Below are 23,445 nucleotides of genomic sequence, written 5' to 3'. Positions count from 1 at the left end.
ATAGATGCAATAAACCTAGGACTATAAATAAAAACTATTCTATAATACCGCCTACAATAAGTAAAAGTAAACCTAACTTAAATAATAATAATAATAAATTTCTAAATTATAGACATCAGCTCAAAGAATTTTGAGTGACCACAAGGGTCCTGAATACAATAAACATGTACAATATAATGTGATGTGATACATTAAAGAAAAAAGAAAGTTACTTGTTGAAAGCAAATATAAGTTGATTAATTGAAATAGAGATGATGATGATGTAATATTTGAAGAGAATCCTTGATAATATTTATAAGAATAGACATTACATAATCAAAAGGAATGTGAAGTTCCTTAAGATAATTCCATGTGAATTTTGTGATTGAACCTCTACTGCCAAACAGCAAAGCAATGACGGACCATCGTTTAAGAGGGACGTTGTACTTTTGAGAAAGATACGGCAGACAAGGTTCATATATGGACTTCTTCTCAATATCAACTTTGGTGGCCTGATTTAGGTTTCTTTCGAAACGGATAGTAGGGTCAAGAACAAGAGCCCGTTTTAAGCGTCCGTTGATAGCAATAATGTCTGCCCGTCTAAAAGAACCATCTGATGATACACAATGTAGCCTACTTCCTCATGAATCTCCCAATTTAAAGTTGTTAACGATATCGCCAAAGCTTGTCGTACACGATGATGTCTAGCATTGATCAGCAGCTTGCCTTTAGGGCATTGTCCAAGCACGTGTCCAAGTGTTTCAAGCTTGCTACAGTCTGGATGACGGCAGCGGGTTGTGCTTAGAGTTCTGCCCGGTATTGCGTGAACCGCCGAAATATTGCTCGACATTTTTAAAGCATTGGTCCATTCTGAGGAAGATAGGCCCTTTGGATTGCTTACCCATGAGTTAGCCTTGGGGAAATCACTATAAACAATAACTCCTTTACCACGCAAGGTATGGTTTGTCCAAGTTTGGAATGCGTCATTTCTTAAGTGTTTACTTCTATTTCACCTAACTATTACCAATTTAAGTAATTACATATCACCTTAATTAATTACAAATCAACTTAATTAAATACCATCTTAATTAATTACATATGACCTTAATTTATTTACATATCAACTAAATTACATATCATTTTAATCTTAATTAATTACATGACACAACTTAGATAATTACACTGCACTACAATTACATTTTCAGTCTAATCTTCTCAACCTTTTCTTAAATGTATTGATTTTGAGAAGACCACCCTGAAAGATTGCCGCAGGTAAGCTGTTCCAGTCTACTATTGTGCAGTTAACAAAGGAATATATTGTATATTCTTATACATACAACTATTCAGCAATTGAGGCAATAAACGATCAGTTGTAAAAACAATCAAACAATTGTACAGTGACAGATCACGACCAACACTCCTTTGAAACAAGTCAATCTCACTTTAAAACTTCGATTTTGACCTGAACAAGAGTCCAAACATTTTTTCTTGGGACCACTGTACAATACACATACTTAGACTTCAACAAACAAAATTTGATAACACAATCTCAAGGGAAAAAATGGAACTCTCTGCATCATAATCCACAGTTAATTCCGGATTTAACACGAAAATCGTCTGTAGCTGCATTTAGATTGGCAATAGGCCTTGATTGTTTGGCCAAACACCTGCACAGAATTGGAATATTTCATCCCCTAACTGCCCATTGTGCAACTCAAACCAACAAATGGATTCGGAACACCTCAAAATCTGTGCTTCAGTGGCTGACCATGATAATATCTTTGAAAAATATTGGAGTGCAAGAGGTCAAATGACTTTATTGTCAAACGCCTGGCATTAGAAAACAACAACTGTACAATACACAGACAGACAGATACTAAACACCACTCTTTTCGTATCAAATACTGAAAACGTGTATTCCATGAAAATCTCGAAATAATTTTCTGCAGTATCACAAACACAAATCTTCATACTTCGTATGAGAAAGTAGAAAGATAGATAAGGCATTTCACTCTTGCTATCCTCCATTAGTTATTTTTCAATGTATTTATTAACTTCAATATTATAGTAGAGCTAAACAGACGTCAGCTGGATGAAAAGTTATCCCCATTAACTGTGGCTTATATTCCAGGTCCCAGAATTAGTAAATAAAAGGATAAATTTATTTATTTATTTAAATTCATCACCAACAGAAGCAGGCTTCCAATTACAGGTGCCTTACACAGATACATACACAAAATACATAGTAAGAAAAAAAAAACAAAGCAAACAACACAACCAAAAGAAAGAAAATACATAACGGTAATACATGCTAGAATATAATACTGCAGTTAATATAGTGCCAAATGTCAATATAATGATGCATAATTATTTAAAAACTAGAGTAAAAACATTATAATACACGTCTTCATAATTTAAATATCTAAGGAAATACAATTCTTTTTAATACTGTATGAAATTTTTCAACTGTTAAACTGAAATCTAATTGAGAACCACAGAGAGTTGTAAGTATTACACATAACAAACAATGGAGAGTTCTTGAAGAAAACAGTTCTAGGAATGGGAATAACAAAAGGTTACCTATGACGTAATTCTGTTTTTTTTTACATTGAACTGAAGGAATTTAAGAAAATCACAGTTATTCAATATACTGTTAACAGTCTTATAGAGTAAAATTTGACTATTTATTAATCGTCGAGATTTTAAAGTTTTATAATTAAATTCATAAAGTAACTGATTATATGAAATTTGCTTGTCATAAGACGACATGTGATGTTTTTTAAAATATAGGTAATGTAAAAATCTTTTCTGTATCCTTTCTATTTGCATCTGAGGGACTGGAACTGAGGTGACCATATTACAGATGCATACTCTAGCTTACTCCTAACTAGAGTTTTATATAGACTATCAATAGCATTTCTATTTTTTAATTCTTTTGTGTTTCTGATTATAAGTCCTAATTTTCTATATGCATCAATTACCACGTGATTTAAGTGCATTTTAAAACATAAAGAATGCATATATTATGTAAAGAGACAATTATTCGCCTCTGTTTACCTACCAAACCTGAGTAGTGCAAATATACAATAATGAATATTCACATATTTTACTGGCAGAAAAGAAAGGAAAAAAAGGGGGACAGATTACACATGAAGAAGGTTAAGTTGCAATGTAAATTCAGAATTAATACTTACAACAAGAACTTCCTAAACCATTCTTGCTTTTCATGGGTTCTCTTTGAATAAGGTAAACAGGCGCCACCAAGTAAATCTTCATGGCTGTTCTTTACATTACTCAGAGTAGGATAAATCTGCAAGTAAAAGGATAACATATTAAGAATAGGTACAGAAGGTTATTTTTCATTTAATATTTGTTAAAAAAAAACTCAGATTATTCAAATGGAGCAACAAACAGAAATATTATTATAATAGGTGCAGGAATTATAATTTCACATTCATGAAACTGATGCTGATATGTAGGCCAACCCAGCCCATTTTCATCTATTGCAGATAAAGATGAAATGAAAGAAAGGTGGAGGGTATTGGTGGAATCAAAGAGGGAAACTGGGATATCCCGAGATAATCGATAGACATCATGAAATAGGCACTCTGTCTACTATACAGTAAAAAGAACTTAAGTAAATGAGTAAATTATTCAACATGAGTACTGAAGGCACTATGTTAATTCTATAGTGCCAGGGAAAAGTAGTATAATTCACTAAAAGCACATTTTGAGATACAAGCATTTAAAAGTTTACACAAATATGTCAGATCATGGGGTAATGTGTTTTACTGAGCTGAACTCATTCCTAAATATTTTAAGGCTGCTTAATTCAACTAAATCAATAAGAATTCATTATTTTAATATTTACAGCGATTTTTAAGGACTTATACTATTTTGATCAGACAGATTTATCAACTTATATATTTTGTTAAGTTCATTTTATTAATATTTTAAGCAAAATTACGTAATTATATGAAAATTATGAAAGTATGATATGATATGATATATTTCGTCACAGCACTTCTTTACATGTAATGGTGTACCTCACATTTCTGTATCCGGTGCCACCATTAACATATTACAGTAATACATTATTTGCATTAAACTCCCAATTACACTATCTACCTTTTTTATTACTTGTTCAATCTCCCCTTCAGTATTTCTCCAACATTTCATTTGCTATTCCCTTTTTGATCATTAATCTTAATATATCCAATATTATATACGTCTTTCAAACCCCCTTTTTCCTCTAACTACTATTCACTTAAATCTCACTTTCACTTTTTCTCTATAGATTATCATATTGAATTATTTGTTCTTTGACCTTTTCTCCTATCTATCTCTTATATTCATTTATTGTTCCAGTGTTCAAAAGTTAGTACATTTTATGCTGTCACTTGTTCACTTCTCTTAACCCTTTTTCACTATTTTCACTCATTCCTATTTGCGCTCACTTTCACTTTCTCACTATTCTCACTTCCTATAAATAGCCTAATTATATTTATCTCTACACATCAGCTTATACAATTTCCCTCTCCCCTATAGTTCTCGATCATTTACAATTTCACTTTACTTGCACTTTTTGATCACAACCCCACACTTTTTTTAAACATATCAAATACTTCTGCTATATCCTCAGCTGTCGCAGGTAAATTATGAACATACACTTTTCTGATTTTCATCACAATGTAATGTTGTAGTAGGTTATTTTGCGATGCTTTATCAACATCTTAGGTTCTTTTGCGTCTGAATGAGATGAAGGTCATAATGCTGGTGAAATGAGTCCAGGGTCCAGCATTGATAGTTACCTCCAGCATTTGCTCATATTGGGTTGAGGAAAAATCCCGGAAAAAACCTCAACCAGGTAACTTGCCCCAACCGGGAATCGAACCCGGGCCACCTGGTTTCACGGTCAGACGTGCTAACCGTTACTCCACAAGTGTGGACAAAATGAAATGTTGATTTGAATATCAATAGTCATTTAATGGTGTGATTTTAAATTTTAAAGTCACTAAGTCATAGTACTGAATTAATTACACTGGTAAACAGTGATTTTGTTAAATTAAAATTTTCTGCTGTTCCTTATGTAATTTGATCTGCCAATTCCAAAAATGAAGTCAGAATTTTTGTAACACCCACCATGTTTTTGTAATTTTAGAAAAATTGATTTATTTTTATCGCTATATGAAGTCCTTTACATGCTAATCAAAAGAAAATATTTCAAATATTTATTTCATTTTATTGCTTTAACAATTTATCTATAAATTTAGATAATTTTGTCTGTGAAATCAGAGTTCATAAAAAAGATAAATTATTCCTCATAAGACTGTGAGAGTTAGTATTCATTCTCAGTTGATTTGGAACTTACATTCATGAAACAAGTTTCATAACCTGTTTTCTTTGTTCTAATTTTAAGTGTAGTAAATGTAGCTTATAAAAGTAAACATACCTCGAAATACTGTATTAATTACATAAACAATTTTTGTTAAGTTTGTGGTTAGTTAACTCTGAAAGCACACAGGCGAATTTTTACTACACTAGTTAAAAGAGCTTACGAGTGTTATTTTGATTGGAAAATAGATGAGAACAGGAACTGGGCCCCTGAAATCTATTGTACTCGTACTCCATGTAATTCTATTAACTGGTTGGCTAAAAAGTAGGTTATTTTACGACACTGTCAACGGCTTAGGTTATTCAGCGTCTGAATGAGATGAAGGTGATAATGCAGGTGAAATGAGTCCGGGGTCCAGCACCAAAAGTTACCCAGCATTTACTTGCCCCGACTGGGATTCGAACCCGGGCCACCTGATTTTGCGGCCAGACGCCCTAACCATTACTCCGCAGATGTGTACGGTTGGCTAAAAAAGATCCCGTCATATACCTTTTTCAGTTCCAATGATATGCCGGGAACCTAAGGATTATTCAATAGACTGTTACTTTCTAGGAACCACACATCAGAAAATTACAGAGAAAGGGATGTAATTTGTATCTCAAAATAACTTTTTTTGATTCTCATCTATTTTTTCTGTCCTCAAAACCTTCGGGTAGTGCGCAACAAACGTGTGGAGCATTTTCACCAGGATTTTTTGAAATCGAAAGACTCTACCAGGAAAAACGGGATCCAAATATTCTGGCAGATTAGTGCTGGACACTCAAAAGAGATGTTTCTCAAGCCTAGTGTAACCTAAACTCTATTTCAAACAGTTTAGGTAAGTAAATATGATTTTAGGTAAAATGTTACAAAGTATCAATACTAGAAAAGTTTGAATTATATTTCATATATTTACTCAAAAAACCTGGGTGATAGAAAATGTTTGAAAACAGATTTGAAATCAGCACGAAAAATGCTATAAGAATAACCCATTCTTTATCATTAAAAAAAATATGTTTAATTTTGTTGACCAGGTTATAGATGTTACCCAACTTTTAACGAGATTTCAATGGAATTAAATATTTATAAAACCCTAAATTAAAAGCTCAAATGTACTCACCACTCTGAACGGTGGAGGAGGCTGAAGCATGTCCCCAGGCAGTAACACTTTCTGTGACATACTACTTCGCAGTTCTCCACACATCCAAGAATCAGGGTCGGCTCCCAGCGTGCCAATGGATGAGCACTGTGCAATGACAGGCCAGTTCTCTTTACTTGGAGAGGGGGACAAAAGGGAAGGAATAGTTGCAAACTTCTTCAGAAAGTAGGCAAGACGTTTGTGCCCCCACTTGTCGCTGTCAGAGCCTTTATGAGAGCCAGGAACAGATGCCACAAAGCAAACCCTTAAAAGAGAGGAAAAGATACAGTTAATCATTAGTCCCAGTTTTACATTGTGAAGTAATTAAGTTTTAGTTTACATAAATATCACCATCATCATCATCAATAACTTCAAGGTTTAGGCCGATGGCCTGTTCCGCCTCCAGAATTTTATCCATCAAACTGGTCTCTCCAACGTCTCTTTGGTCTTCCCACTCGTCTTCTTCGTGTAGGTCTATAACACCATGTTCTGAAAGGTATCCTGTCGTTGGGCATTCTTGTTATATGGTCGTACCAATTATTTCTATATTTTTCAATTATAGTTATTACACTCTCGATATTCAGTTCTCGACGTATATCTTCGTTTCTCTTATGGTCCTGTAGTCTAAATCCTGCTAGTGGCGTTAAGAGTCTCATCTCAGAGGCCTCAATTCTTCTCTGTTGGGCTCTAGTCAGAATCCACGTTTCTGAACCATATAACAATGTCGGAATTGCCAGCGTCTTGTAAATAATCATCACATAAGTTTCCATGAAATCCTTCTGTGTTCTGAATACTGGTAGTACGAAGCGTGTTCTTAAAGTAAGTTCCGTTTTCAATTATAGCCGTCACATCGCTGCAATCGTTATTTTGCGCATGCCTGTTTTCTTCTTCAGTCTTCAGGCAAGCTGTGCATGCAGTTTCAGAGCTTCAGTCCGTGTGTGTGTGGTTAGCTGTGATCAGTTGAAATGTTTAAAGTGATCGAGCACCCCGCCGACTGTGAGATGCAGTCTGTTATCTGTTTCTTGAATGCGAGGAACATCAAACCAGCTGACTTCATTGTCAACTCTGTCAAGTGTATGGTGATGATGCCATTAGTGATGGAATGGTCAGGAGATGGGTTAGGAAGTTCAACGAGGGCCGCGTCTCTGCGCATGACGAGCAGCATATCTTTGATCAATGATGATTTGGTGCGTGCTGTCGATGAAAAAATTCATGACGACAGGAGGTTCACAATTTCTTCGCTTTCCTCGAATTTTCCACAAATGTCGCAGAGTGTTCTCTACAAAATTGTGATAGATCGATTACGATATCGAAAATTATGCTCACGATGGATACCCAAGATGCTCACCGAGGAACACAAAACCAAACGAGCTTCCAGTGCATTGAGCTTTCTCACACGTTACAGTGAGCAAGGCGATGAGTTTCTTGACCATATCGTGACAGGTGATGAGACTTGGATGTCTAACATGACACCTGAATCGAAGCAGCAGTCAATGGAATGGAGGCACACTGTATCGCCAAGGAAAAAGAAATTTAAACAAACCATGTCAACACGCAAGATCATGTGCACTGTTTTTTGGGACAGAAAAGAAGTCCTACTCATCGAATTCTTGCCTTGGGGTGAAACCATTAATACAGGAACCTGTTGTCAGACCTAGAAGCTCCGTCACGCAATTCAGAACAAGAGACGTGGGATGCTGACCGACGGAGTTGTGTTGCTTCATGACAACACTCGGCCACACACAGCTTGTGATACCCAAAATCTCATCTCGAAATTTGGCTGGGAACAAATTGACCATCCTCCCTACAACCCAGATTTGGCTCCGAGTGACTTTCATCTCTTCTTGCACCTCAAGAAGTTCCTCGGTGGTCAACGTTTTGATGGCGACGATGAAGTGAAAACAGCAGTGCGGGAGTGGTTCGCATCGCAATTCTACAATGAGGGGATAGAAAGACTTATGCCACGACTCGATAAATGCCTCAATAATGGTGGAGATTATGTTGAGAAGTAATTGAAGTGTGGGGAATACAATGCAACAAAAATGGTTTGTAAATATCTTCCCGTTTACTTACTACACCCTTTTGGAACTTACTTTAAGAACACGCCTCATAGTTTACATAAATAATCATCACGTAAGTTTCCATAAAATCCTTCTGTGTTCTGAATACTGGTAGTATTTATTCAAAAAATGCTATTTGCTTACACATCACTGTGAAAAGTATAAATGATTAGAGTACACAGAGCTCAAAATTTATGAATTTCTATCTCACAGTCTGGAGTAGATGATCTTCTTCAGAGTCTGATTAAGAGTAGGCCTAATTGAGGCAAACAAAAGTTCGTATTCTGCCCACTCTTCTAAAAGAGCATCTAATCCACTTTTTCATTATACTGGCTTGGGTTCTTCAAGTACAAGACTTTTTTTTTATTTCTGCTATGCTGAACTGGAGAATTTTTGTCTTCAGGAGGCCAGCCCAAGGTGTCAAAAACATGCAGAGAATTAATCACATATGATGAAAAAGATTTGATTCTCTCCAAGATGTACACCTTTGTATATTAATTAAGGGCTCTCTGACAGTGTGGAACTCTTGCTTCCCAGTTTGAACATTTGCAAGCTGCACTTGCCTGAGTTTCCCTGATATTGAGACCTGTCCAACAGGTCTTATTCACACATTTGTTTCAATATAAGTTTCAGAGACAAACACTCGATGCTCCAAGGTGCATGGCTACTGACACTGCATAATCGAAGCTGTCTACTAGTAAGCAGCGGAAACCTTAACCCCTCCTCTTTACTAGCCAATCGAAAAACATAAATTTCCTCTGCTGCACCTTATACTACCATCAATGTTAAATCTAGGGATACAGTGACTTATGGTGCAGCCTGTAGATATCACAATCTACAGTCCTATGTAGTTGATACTACAGCAGTAAGAAATTCACATACATATTTTAATTTATTCTTCTACTGGTAAACCATCTATAGAAGATTGCCAGGTAATTTGTGTTGATGACGAAAGAAGAAAGCAATAAGAAATTAAATTTGTAGGTAAGAAGTGGAAGGAAAAAAAATTTAATGATAGTGAATGCAATTTGAAGAACAGTAAATCGAAATGATGCTAAAATAAGTTGCAAAATGTATGACGTAATTATCACAGTAGCAATGACAATTTGTCTGAATTTAGTTAGCTTGACTAAGCAGAACACCTACTGGTAATACATAAATTAACTACACTGTAAATCTCTGAAGCAACGAACATAACCTACTAGAGAGACAAACTTTACCCACTTGATGGCAGAGAAGTCAGTTTTCCTTAATCGTGACATCCACTCTTGTAATGCAGGTAAATGGTAGGAAGATAAATAACGTAGAAGATCAGCCTTAAATTCTGATGGGGATTCTCCTGATCCTGTATCTGAATCAGGGGATAACTCTGGACAAGATGGACTCACCCACACCCTGAAATATAAGGCAGTGATTATAGTTATGTGCCAAAGTTGGAAAGTCATGAAGTCATGAAAAATAAAATCCTTCTGATTTGTAATGATCAGTCTTAGATATGCACATGAACTATTTCAGAACAAAAGCTACTCATTACTTTTAAGTCTCAATTGAGGAGCAGACATGGAAAAAGTATAAGTGCCTCCAAGGTCAAATTTTGTTTTTGTCATGAAATGTGATACATATTGCAGCAACAATGTCAAAGTAATGGAAATATATACCAAACATCCTTCCATATAGTCGAATGAGTGCATTCTAGATGGCACTCGATATAAGCCCCGTAGTATAGTCCTGATGAACGATATAAGTGCCACCTAGTGTATGTTCTGTGGAGGGTTACTCGCTGTGTTGATCTGCAGTGAATGTAGCATTTATCATGGATAATAACAGGCCACTAACTATAAAAGTATCTATGGCAAAGAAGTGTGTAGAAAATAGGCAACTACGGCAGCAAGGGAAACCATACACAACTGCTAAGGGAGAGGGTTTGTAAAGCCATGGTTCCTGATGAGATGCAGGACATTGTAAGGTCGGCCAGAATTAAAAAACCATTCAAAATGATTTCAATTAAATCTGAAGACTTCTTGGATGTGGCTTCAGAAGCTGATAGGGCTCTAAATACGTTAACATTATTTATTATTTATTTATTTATTTATTTATTTAACCTGGTAGAGATACGGCCATCAGGCCTTCTCTTCCTCTCTACCAGGGGATTACAACTACAATATTAAGAATAGATTTACAATTATAATTACAATTAATATTAAATTTACAAATACAATAAAAATCAAAGTACTAAAAGATTAACTGATTAATAAAAGCTAGACAGTTGCACATTACTCAAGTATCATGGATTAAAGTTGCTTGTGATCATCCAACATTGGTCCTTACCAGGAATAACTTGAGTGATTCTGGACAGTGGAAGACATGTCAGGTTCTAAGAAGAGGACGAACACTGCAGTCTATTACAAATCTGGAGAAGTTTGCTATGATGACTCCTAAGAACTCTTTAAAGGCAGACCTTCTGGCAATGCTAGATTTCATGGACACTAAGTACCATGTTTTTATAAGGATCTGTGCCAGTAAGAAAAACAAACAGTTTCTCATGCTTACAAATCAAACTGTTAGTGTTCTATCTTTTAATATTCACAAATCACTAGACTATTTGTACTGTTTTCAAGGAAATTATACATGGCACTTATATCGTTGTCAGCCTTTGGTAATGTGGGAGTCAGTTACAGTACACAATATTGTCAGTAATGGATTATTTCACAGCTCAATATCTTTGCAGGGAACTTAATTGGATGTTGAGACACTTTATGTTGAAAACATTAAATAGTATTGCAAATATACAGTTTTTTGTGTTTTCCCACACATTGTCATTTTGGCACATGTACCATTTTCCTTGTCCAGTCCACAATTAAAGATTTCAGATAATTCGTCTGTGCTACTGAATAAACCTTTCTGGAATTATCAGAAATGATAAACTTTCAGAACTTCTGAAAGCTATACTACTTCAATGAAATTAACACGTTGACTGCAGGAGAGGACACCAGTACCTCCACACGCATTCAGACCTAATATAATACAACACAATGGTAGCCAACGAGTTAATTCACTCAATAATGCCCCTCATCTATAGTAATGGTTCAGTTAACTTCGCTGGCAGTACATTTAGTGCAGGATACAAAATGAGTATAGTTCCAGGCAATTTCAGATCAATTATGGGCAATGAATCATCAGGAATTTATATTGCTTTCTGATGCTGACTACAGTTATTTGTAAATACCAAGCTTCAGAATACAACAAATATCTAAATTTATATGGGTACGAGAACGCTCATCACAAAATAAGCAAGTGCAAATTCTAATGGATGTGGAATGCAGCAATGGAAGGATGGATAAGACAGTCAAATTAACAGCACATTCTAACCAACATCTACACAAAATATGTTAAATAAAGTTTACTTCGAATGCTATAAATATTTCAGAGAAAAATACCTCAGGATTTAGGTGTCAGCATTTGACAATAAGACTACTTCTTTTTTGACTGTAGTGAGTGATACATTATTTTTGACAAACTATTTCTCTTTCATTAGGTATAGATATGTCCTATTATGCTGAAAGTCGTACATTTTTATCAGTATTATTTATATAATATATGCCTTATTCTTTTCTTACATTGCCACTTTTTAATATAGTCTTGTTTATGACTCTTTTATTGATGACAGAAATGCAGGTAGTTTCCTAGTACCCGGTACTCGTCACATAAGTCGTTTTTGTGTTTGCACAGTGGTTCCTTTCTCAAAAGAATTTTAATAGTCTGTTACTAGATGTGATTTTAGTCAGTTTGTAATATATTTTTGGTCCAGGGAAAATACACATATCCTATACAACAATGGCTGACTTAACGGCTTAAGTAAAGAGTACCGGGTACTAGGAAACTTCCGAAATTGCATTTCTAAAACTACAGTATAATAAAGTAAGGTTTAGAATTACACAGTTTTATATGGTTTATATTGTACTACCGACTTTTGTTTATCTTAACACCGAATATTACGAGAGAGTATTGCCATGTTGCAAAAAAAAAATTCATTTCGAGATTTTAACGAAAACACACATTGTCAAGCATGCGTGATGTCAAAAACAACTTTCTCCTAAACTATTTAGAATTACAAATCGGCAAAATTACATAAAACTGCAACCAAAGTGGCCAAATCCAAATTAAAAAGAAGGCAAAATTATATTAATTATGAAGTTGAATTAAAATACCAAGATAAACTAAACGTACAACAATTTACGTAAAAATGAAACGACAACTTTCTTAATTATCATAGTTCCGTCTCTGGAGGTTTTTGCTCAACACTGAAAAATTTGCCAGTTTTGATACTATGTCTCATAACCTATATATAATCACATGTACACAGGTAAAGACATACATACAAACTCTGAGCTATAATAACACTGATGTTTCTCATGTGTAAAGCTGTTTGTACACAATCAAATTTCCATCAAATTCAATGCTTCACAAGACTGCAAGGCTTGTCAATACAAGTTTTACTATCAAATCACTTATAATACTTCAAAAGTCTTTGATTGTCTTGAAAGTAAATAAGAACATGCTCTAATCGACTGAAGATTTAACAATTCTTTGAAGGGATTCGAAAATACAGGGTGGACCGCTCAAATGTACCTAATTTCAATTGTATGTGACTGGTGAACAGTTGAAAATAGAACCTCACGGTAACGTTTATATGAAATGAAAACTCAACAAGTTTCGAATTCTGTCGGTAGATGGTGTGCAGACACGATTTCTTTTCATAGACTGTATCGATTATCAAAATGGCGACACCGCAGATGAAAGCGCAAACTGTGTTGTGGTATGTGGAGTTTAAATCAATTGTTAGAGTTTAAAGGGAGTATCGCCGAGTGTTTAACATAATGCTCCAACTGCTAAAAGCATTAAGAAGTGGCACGATACATTTTTAGCTACAGGATCGGTGTTGAAGAAGCATGGTGGTGATCGTAGAACATCCGACGAAATGGTTGCAAATGTTCAAGCAGTGCATGAGCAAAGCCTGTGGAAGTCATCAAGAAGAGTTTCACAGGAACTTCCAGTACCAAAATCAACGTTGCAACAAATTGTCCACAAACGTCTCAAAATGTACGCATACAAAGTGCAGTTAATGCAACGTCTGGAGCCGGATGACAAACCCAAATGAGTGGAATTCGCCAATACCATGCTACACATCGCTAGGTTTCTTTCTTTCTCTGGGGCTACATCAAAGATAAAGTGTACGCCACCCAGTCAGATCTTCGGGAGCGCATCATAGAGGCTATTGAGAGCATTCCAGAAGACATGCTCCAACGTGCTTGGCAAGAAATCATTCATCGCCTCGATATCGTCACAGTCAGCTGGAGCTCACATAGAGATATGGTGATGTGCATATCGAAACTTGTTGAGTTTCCCTTTCATATAAACATTACTGTAGGTTTCCATCTTCAACCGTTTACCAGTCACATACAATTGAAATTAAGTATATTCGAGTGGTCCACCCTGTATTATGGCACCAAGAACCATGAAAAACATGGCATCCTGGCCAACTGAAGTTGTTTGCAAGTTAATTTAATTATAGGAATTAAACTCATGCCTTTATGCCATGAATTCTGTTGAATACCACAACAAAATGAAAAATTATATGTATGAGGAAAATGCAATGCAGGTAACTCGAGTTAAATACCAATACATGTATTTTTTCAATAAATAACAGCCAACCTATAAACCTAGCCGAATATTAATCTTAAATATTTCATTTTGAAACAATATGCAATTGTATTATTCATCGCTTTGGAGTACTGTACATTTAAATGATAAAAATATTATGTTATATAGCCTAGTTATTCTCCAAAAGATTTATATATTTATATTGCAATATTTGGTAGGTATTAGGTCCTCATAGTTACAATGAACTTGAAGCACACGTTTTAAAATCCTGTCAAATCTTTAGCAATATGAAACAGTCTTGAGAAATCTTTTTAAATAATGATAAATCTTCAGAAAGTTTATAGGAAAACTTTTAAAGTAAATTAAAAGTATTAAATTGGATGTACAATTTGATCATGTTCAAGTAGCTTAAGGGAAGAGATTCTTCAAATATTTGTGATGTTATATAGTTAACAAAAAATAAATTACTTACCCTTGTGTGCGATTGTACCAGTCTGATGCAATAAGATTGGCGGTGCTCACAACTACTCTCATACTATTATCTTTGTAATAGAAAAGTGACATTTTTCTGAAATAAAAAATGAAAACGAAAATAAAATCACATTCTATTATTGTAAGAAATTTATGAGGACTGCTAAATGCACACTGCTAGACTACTGAAACGAGAATAAATTAAAAAAACTTAACATTCAAACACACATTATACTCCCATCGCTCTAATTTCCGGCAGCCAATCACATTGCAGGTCGGCTACATTTAAACGTGTGCGTCTTGTGATTCGCTGAGGAAGACGCTATTTATTTCTTAAGGCTCGATAAATACTTAATATAATCGCCCGCCATTTTGGCTCTTTTGTTGGCATTCGCTGAAAGCACACGAAGACGTTATTTGCCGCTCATTTGCTGAATTACAGTACATTTGATTTATTATCATAGGAGTTACGACATGATAATGTTTAACAGTGTGGCGTAAGCAAAGAGAAGGAGTCATGCCGGGAATAACAGCGTCGCGACTATACATACACGAATACAGAAAAAAATAAATGGAAGCAACACCTTGTAACAATGGAACTGGAAAGATTACCAAAGTATATCATAAGATACATTTCAAAAGGCAAAGTTTATAAATACCAGTACCAGTGAAAGATGATGTAAGACCATAATAGGTCAATAACATAATAATAAGAATATTATTAGAATAAAAATTAGTTCACTCAAATTGCGTAATCCACTAATTAGGTATTTCAATTTTACAGACAACACAAAACATAATTTCAAAATACAATAACAATGAGGAAAAGTCTTGATATTACAGAATTTTTAGTTCAATGCATAAATCAGGTGGAATGTATCTTTGTGATAAAATATCTCATGAAGTCAAGAGATAATAGGAAATATCTCTTATAAAGAAAATCTACTACAAGATAAATTTAAATTGTACATCAAATTATAGAACTATAATGATACAGATTCAAACAATCAATCAATCTTTTAAATTTATCCAGCAAGATGCTATAACAAAGTCCACTTTAGTCTCCAGTCAAGGTTTCTTCTAATGAATGAGAGGTATTTTGTTCGGTGATCTTGCCTGCCACCAGTTGCCAAAATTAAGGTGCAGTCAATATGATATGCAGAACTGAGTTTTGTGTGACAGGTACTAACGACTTCAATTTGCTTTGTTTAGGTTTTACGGATTGCAATATAAAATATGTTCCAGTTCTTCTTCGTGATTATTGTTCTTTAATCAACTCTCTGAAAACAGGTTGGAACTTCATATGCCAATAAGGCATCACTCATGAGGCAACTAAGGCAAGAGATAGTGGGGCAGGGTGGCCACTTCCTTTTCTCCTCTATTGCATACATCGCTGACTAGTAACATAGTACTAGGGGGCGGATGTTGATGACCTAAAAATCTACTTAAAATGATCATTAAAATGCCCTTAAACTAATGGAAAAATGACATAAAATTAAAAGAAAATGACATTTAAATATTATTCACTGTACTCGTACCGCAACTTCTTAAAAATTAGTTACCTTGTTTCAATGACTGCCTTGCAAATCTCAGAGAGAGGAGGCAACTTCCTGGAATTTGGCTAAGATAAAGGAAAAGAACATGTAACAAAATGAAGGTTTTAAGGGAAAACTATAGATTTTAATGAGGGTTTAAAATGTGTTTCAATCAGTGTGGTCCATATCAGTGCCTTCATTCTCCGTCTCCTCCTCCTTCCAAGCTTCACTTTTGTTACCAGATCTTCCAGAGGACGGAGTGTGAATGACAAAATAAATTGTGGGCGCAGCATGCATTCTTGCAATCTTTGTGTTAAAAAATACTGTCTACTGCAGTAGACATCCCTTCTGAACCAAGTTGAGGACACAACGTCCTGTCCAGGACATGGTGAAAGTTTCCTCTCTTACAAACATAAATTCTAAAGACAACCTCGTACCGACAAAAGAACAGTAGTGATCAAAGCCCTCACTTAAACTAAGGTGTTGTAAAGCATTTTATATTACTTCCATTGTATGAAGTGAAGCCTTCAGTGGAATGAGGGATGGACTTTAGAGTCTGTTCCAAACTATAAAACTCAAACTTCACTGTTATTCACTTATTCAGTAGGTAATTATTACTGACCTATTTTGTTAGAAAATTATTTAACAGACCTATCGGTAAAGAAGAAAGTAAAATGCATTCCAAATTATCTAAAAGTTCTTCAAAGTATTAAAAATGACCAAAAAATACCGAAAAAATATGAAAAAGCCCTATTAGTTCAAAAACGTCAAAAAATGCAAAAAAAAAAAAAAAAAAAAAAAAAAAGCAATATATTCTATGTGAAGCCTATACATCACCACTTCAATATCTACTGAACATGGAATAAGAATTAGTGATAGAACAGAAGTGATAAATGAGGGAGTGAAGCAAGGATGCCCAATGACCTTCCTGTATATACATGAACGACACCATTAAAAGTTAGCATGAATCACAGAATCGATTAAAGTAAATAATAAGCCTTAAATATAATTCTACAGTATTTTAAGACTACTATGCAGTTTTCGAAATTCAGTAGATGATTTACAAATATCAATTTAATTTATAAGTGAAGTAATGACAGAATATAATCTAAAAATTTCCACTATAAAAACTGAAGTGATGGCATTCAAAGGGAAGGCTCCATTAAAATTAAAATTGTAACTGGTGATCAGATTATGGAGTATGTTGCTGGCTTTAACTATTGGGATTTCACATCATTTATAATCGAAATGAAGACATAAATAATAAACTATACAACTTTGGAGAATGTGTGATAGAACCATCAGGAAACATTAAGGCAGAAAACATTGAGATTCACACAACTGAAAAGTGAGTAGACCCACACGGTTACAAGATGTATTCTTTTGACGGGACGGTATAAGCAAACAGGCCTAACCCGGATAGCTGATGATGACATTTAAAACCTTATAATGAAAATGTCAATTATACTCCGCACAGTAACATTTAATTTTAATTGATTTGAAACATATGCCCTCTTTAATATAAATAATAATAATCTCTTACAATAATCTATACTAATAATAAAAGTGTAACCTAAATTTTTCTGGTAATTTTCACTTTTACAAAAATAATTATAACTGGTGTAAACATGTATAATGAACTATACTGGGACTGAAATAGCATTCTCAAAAGTTTTGTTTGTATGTATGTTTGTTATCTTTTCACTCAATAATGGCTGAACTGATTCCTATGAAAATTGGTATAAGTTAGTTTCCACTTAGATTTTAAGCTACATGGCATTCAAAATAATTCCTTTAAAAGAAGGGTTATGTTATAAAGGGGTCTTACTTACTTACAAATGGCTTTTAAGGAACCCGAAGGTTCATTGCCGCCCTAATATAAGCCCGCCATCGGTCCCTATCCTGTGCAAGATTAATCCAATCTCTATCATCATATCCCACCTCCCTCAAATCCATTTTAATATTATCCTCCCATCTACATCTCGGCCTCCCTAAAGGTCTTTTTCCCTCCGGTCTCCCAACTAACACTCTATATGCATTTCTGGATTCGCCCATACGTGCTACATGCTACATGAAGTAACTAAATCGAAATATCTCGCTTATTATTGATTTTTTTAAGAGAATGAAACAGAAATATTTTTAACAAGTTTTATTCCATGCAAAATTTTAATAGGGCCGATACTTAGCAAGATATATCAGTTTTAAAATAATATTTCGTTTTATGTCAGTGCCACCTCACTCAAATATTATAATAAAGTGAAAACAAATGACTCTGCGTTTGTTTAAGGCCGCTTTCCAATTGTTAAAGTTAATATTGAGTAGATCAGAAAATAGATAATTCACATATTTTCTCCAATGTTTATGGCCACTAATATTCACCCCATATGATTAATTGAAGAATATGTCAGAATTTTTCGGATCGAAATTTGATTTAATCCAATAGAACCAATAATAACTGTCTATCTTGCGTCTCGTTTTCAAAATTTATCCACCCATCATAACCTAGACACACGATCATAACACTCCTCAATATTATCCATTCCCTCCCACCGAACATCCTCATATTCATCTTCTTTCACTGTGGCTGTTCCTCGGCTTTGGAATTCCCTACCGAGTAATGTCAGGGACTGTCAGACATCAAACCAATTTAAGAATAGACTAACGAAATATTTTTCTAACAATTCTTGTTAACAGTAATAGCTCTTTCAGGTTTCATGGTTATATATATATATATATATCACAGAATAAATATTTAAATTATCTCATTATTATTATTGTTGTTATTATTATTATTATTATTATTATTATCACTATTTCTTACCAATGTTTATTATTGTCACACTAACACTACTTATCCAACTTTCATTATTTACTTTCATGTTGTTTTATGGTCTAAATATTATTGTAATAACTATGTACGCAATTATGTTCAATTAGAATTAGAGTCTGGCTCTGGGCGGAAGAGAAGGCCTACTGGCCTTAGCTCTGCCAGATTAAATAAATAAATTATTATTATTATTATTATTATTATTATTATTAAAATAATGGTTCACTTGAATGAGCGATATGTAGTTAAATTTAATGCTTTCTGCAGGTAATAAAATTTGCCATGAATTAAAATAATAATACCGCAATTAATATGTAGCTGTAAGCCTTAACTGAATATTTTGTATAAAAATGCAGATAGTAAATTCATATTGCTTCATATCGATATACTTGTTTTGATATATGAATAACGAATACACTGTAAAATCTTCAGATATAAATGTATAAAATAATTACTTAAACTTAATATCAGAATATGTAAAAGAAAAGTTGTACAGGTATTCATTACCAAAACACTCTAGAAGATATGCAAGTCACAATGATGTACTAACGTGTGATGATGTCCAAAGGCTGATGGTTTTATTTTCTTTGTTGTGATATTCTTGAAATATAATTTTGCATTCCTCACGGTATCATCTTCCTCTCCATATAATAAAAATAATGGCTTCTCCCTGTAAAAATAAGGACAAAAATTATAGTATGTATTAAGAGGGTCGTGAAGGAGATCTGTAAACAAAGAGGTGGACAGTATGGGAAAAACATGGAATGAGACTAAAGCTATGGCAGCCATGCAAATGGGGACAGTGCCGGATTTAAGCCTAGGCAACCTAGGCAGTTGCCTAGGGCGGCAATTTCCAGGGGTGGGGAGCGGAATTTTCTTTTTTTCTCTTTCTTTTTTTTTTTTTTATTTTTATTTTACAGTGAAATTTGTTTTTAAAAACACTAAACTTGTTGGTAAATCTTTTCTGAAGTTTGTTCTTGAACACCTTGTGGAAGTCGGATATTGTTTTGTTATCGCATTGTCATGGTCGTGACAAGAGTAAAAGGAAAGTGTGCACCTCCATAATTATATTGTAATACTGGTATCACGTTATTATACTATGAAACTGGTTAAATTTAACTGCTTGTATAAACAAAAATGCATTGTCGAAAAAAAATCAAATTGGATGTGTGTTTATTATATTATCTCTATGAATAGTAACCAATATGCGGATGACGTGAATATGTTAGGAGAAAATCAACAAACTATTAGGGAAAACAACGGAAATTTTACTTGAAGCAAGTAATGAAATAGGTTTGGAAGTAAGTCCCGAAAAGACAAAGTATATGATTAAGCAAAGTATATGATTATGTCTCATGATCAGAATATTGTATGAAATAGTAACATAAAAATTGGAAATTTATCCTTTGAAGAGATGGAAAAATTCAAATATCTTGGAGCAACAGTAACAAATATAAATGACACTCGAGAGGAAATTAAACGCAGAATAAATATGGGATATGCCTGTTATTATTCAGTTGAGAAGCTTTTAACATCCAGCCTGCTCTCAAAAAATCTGAAAGTTAGAATTTATAAAACAGTTATATTACCGGTTGTTCTGTATGGTTTTGGAACTTGGACTCTCACTTGAAGAGAGGAACAGAGGTTAAGAGTGTTTGAGAATAAGATTCTTAGGAAAATATTTGGGGCTAAGAGGGATGAAGTTACAGGAGAATGAAGTTACACAACGCAGAATGCACACATTGTATTCTTCACCTGACATAATTAGGAACATTAAATCCAGACGTTTGAGATGGGCAGGGCATGTAGCACATATTGGCAAATCCAGAAATGCATATAGTGTGTTAGTTGGGAGGCAAGAGGGAAAAAGATCTTTGGGGAGGCCGAGACGTAGATGGTAGGATAATATTAAAATGGATTTGAGGACGTTGGGATATGGTTGTAGAGACTGGATTAATCTTGCTCAGAATGGGGAACGATGGCGGGCTTATGTAAGGGCGGCAATGCACCTTCGGGTTCCTTAAAAGTCATAAGTAAGTATATATCGTTAACAATACTATTTACTCACTTTCCAGCATGTGCACTATACTATATTTCGATATGAAAGGTTTATTCCACAGAAAGTTGGAGTTTATTTTTCAATTTACTTTATACTTTCTATCGAAGTAAGAAATACTCATAATAATTATACCACCAACAAAACCAATGCTTAAAAATAAACCAGAGCTTGCCTTTCACATTCTATTATTGGTGTACGACGTACAGTTACGTGCCCATTTCAATGTGCAGACTGGGTGTCAGCAAAACTATTAAGGAAGTCAACAATATATGAAAAGGTTCGATCATCTGTTATGAATTTGGGTGGTTCCTGGCTGGGCACTAGATGTTCAGGGAAATGCATAGTTCATAGTGCTTTAAATCCCTCTTCTGTTGCTGAGAGTGTAAGTGGGTACACGGGTAGGGTAATAAATTTCATAAAATATTAGTACTGGGAGAAAAAGTGAAAGGCGATTGCCATGTGTCATTTCCAAACTCTGAGATTTTAAGCTATAGTGTGATACGTAATTCGTTTGAATTTTATTATTTCTTGTCTTTTTTGAAGGACCACAAGGGCACAACTCAAGGACCACAGGTGGTCCACGGACCATAGTTTGAGAAACGCTGCCGTAATGAATAAATTTATATTACTGTTTGATATTTGACTTCAATATTCCCATTTTATGTGCAGTTGAAAATTGGGAGATATTTCTGCCTTATCTTATATTCAGCAAAATATTATAAACTATTCTGTATTAAGAAAATTTCATTATTGAAAATATCAATATTCGAATGAGGATGTAATTATTGTATAAGTGCAACATTTGAAAAACTAGAGAATTTTTGTGTGATTCAGTAGGCCTATTTTCCCTAGGTATGAAAAATAAATTTCGAAATTTCGTATTAAGTTTGGGTGCATATTATGGTGTTATATAATAAAATAAACTAATACAGTCCAACTTATTGTTAATAATTTTATAAAGAAAGTTTAAAGAATGGCAATTGAAGGGTACAGAGTCATAGTTTTCTTAAGGGTGATGTCATCATCTAATTCAGTATATTACTGCAAAATTATTGTTGTTCCTAATGAAAATGTAGGAAAGGATGATTGTATACGTAATAATACGAGGGGGATCCAGGAAATAACGACTGTTCGCGCATACCCGCCGTTCAGCTGACTCCCCTTCCTTGTTTGAAGGTCAACTGGCTTCCTTAACATGTGTTCTCATAATGTTGTGAGTACTGGTTGCAACAAGTCGCCATTGTGCATTTTGTGTCACTTCAAAATGAACGACGTGATTGATAATCCCGCCGACTGTGAGGTGAGGAGTGTGATTCGATTTTTGAATGCCCGACATTTGAAACCTGCAGAAATTTATCGGCAATTGAAAGAAGTGTATGGTGATACTGTAATGAATGAAAGAAATGTGAGAAAATGGTGCGAAATATTCAACAATGGGCGAACAAATGTCCACGATGAAACTCGACCCGGACGCCCATCACTCATCACAGAAGAGACCTGAAGATTGAAGTGAACGACAGAATCTTGCAAGACAGGCGCACATCACTCGACGAATTGCATATTGCCTTTCCTGACATTTCTCGTTCTTTGCTTGGTGAAATTGTGTCGCAACATCTTGGCTATCACAAAATCTGTGCACGATGGGTTCCACGGCAACTGAGTGACCAACACAAAACTCGGAGAATGGCCTCAGCATTGACATTCTTGATGCGATATCACACAGATGGAGACGCCTTTCTTGATCAAATTGTGACTGGTGATGAGACCTGGGTGTCCCACAACACCCCAGAGACCAAGCGCCAATCACATCAGTGGCATCATCCCTCATCACCCAAGAAACCGAGAAAATTCAAACAGACTCTCTCAACACAAAAAGTCATGGCTACTGTCTTTTGGGATCGCAAAGGTGTTCTTTTGCTGGATTTCATGCCAAAAGGCACTATGATCAATGCAAATCGTTATTGTGAGACTTTACGAAAACTACGGCGAGACATCCAAAACAAGAGGCGAGGAATGCTTTCGAGAGGAGTTGTGCCTCTTCACGACAACGCCCGCCCGCACACTGCTGCTTCAACTCGAGAATTGCTGGATCAATTCGGTTGGGAAATCTTTGATCATCCGCCCTATAGTCCAGACCTTGCTCCTAGTGATTTTCACTAAGCTGAAAGACTTTCTGGGTGGTACGCATTTTGGAAGTGATGAAGAGTTGAAGAAGACAGTGAACACCTGACTTAATGAACTGGCGGCAGAGGAGTATAACACGGGAATTCTAAAGCTAGTGAACAGATACGACAAATGTTTAAATGTAGGTGGTGATTATGTAGAGAAGTAAAGGAAGCTT

The 23,445-nt window shown here is 34.8% G+C and overlaps 1 protein-coding gene across 1 annotated transcript in view; it reads right to left on the bottom strand.

Annotated features, from left to right (window-relative positions):
• LOC138710378 (probable tyrosyl-DNA phosphodiesterase) overlaps positions 1-23,445 on the bottom strand; it is a 38,299-nt gene that overhangs the window by 6,379 nt on the left and 8,475 nt on the right. Inside the window, exons 4-8 of the mRNA XM_069841258.1 lie at positions 19,596-19,715; positions 14,685-14,780; positions 9,776-9,946; positions 6,474-6,756; positions 3,174-3,289 (exon numbers count right to left, since the gene is read on the bottom strand). Of these exons, the coding sequence (XP_069697359.1) occupies positions 3,174-3,289; positions 6,474-6,756; positions 9,776-9,946; positions 14,685-14,780; positions 19,596-19,715 (786 nt within the window). The remainder of the gene's footprint in view (positions 1-3,173; positions 3,290-6,473; positions 6,757-9,775; positions 9,947-14,684; positions 14,781-19,595; positions 19,716-23,445) is intronic.

The sequence above is a fragment of the Periplaneta americana genome, chromosome 12 (genome assembly GCF_040183065.1).
Source record: "Periplaneta americana isolate PAMFEO1 chromosome 12, P.americana_PAMFEO1_priV1, whole genome shotgun sequence".
Taxonomy (NCBI): domain Eukaryota; kingdom Metazoa; phylum Arthropoda; class Insecta; order Blattodea; family Blattidae; genus Periplaneta; species Periplaneta americana.
Note: the sequence above shows the minus strand (reverse complement) of the source record. Positions and strands in the feature narration are given on the sequence as shown.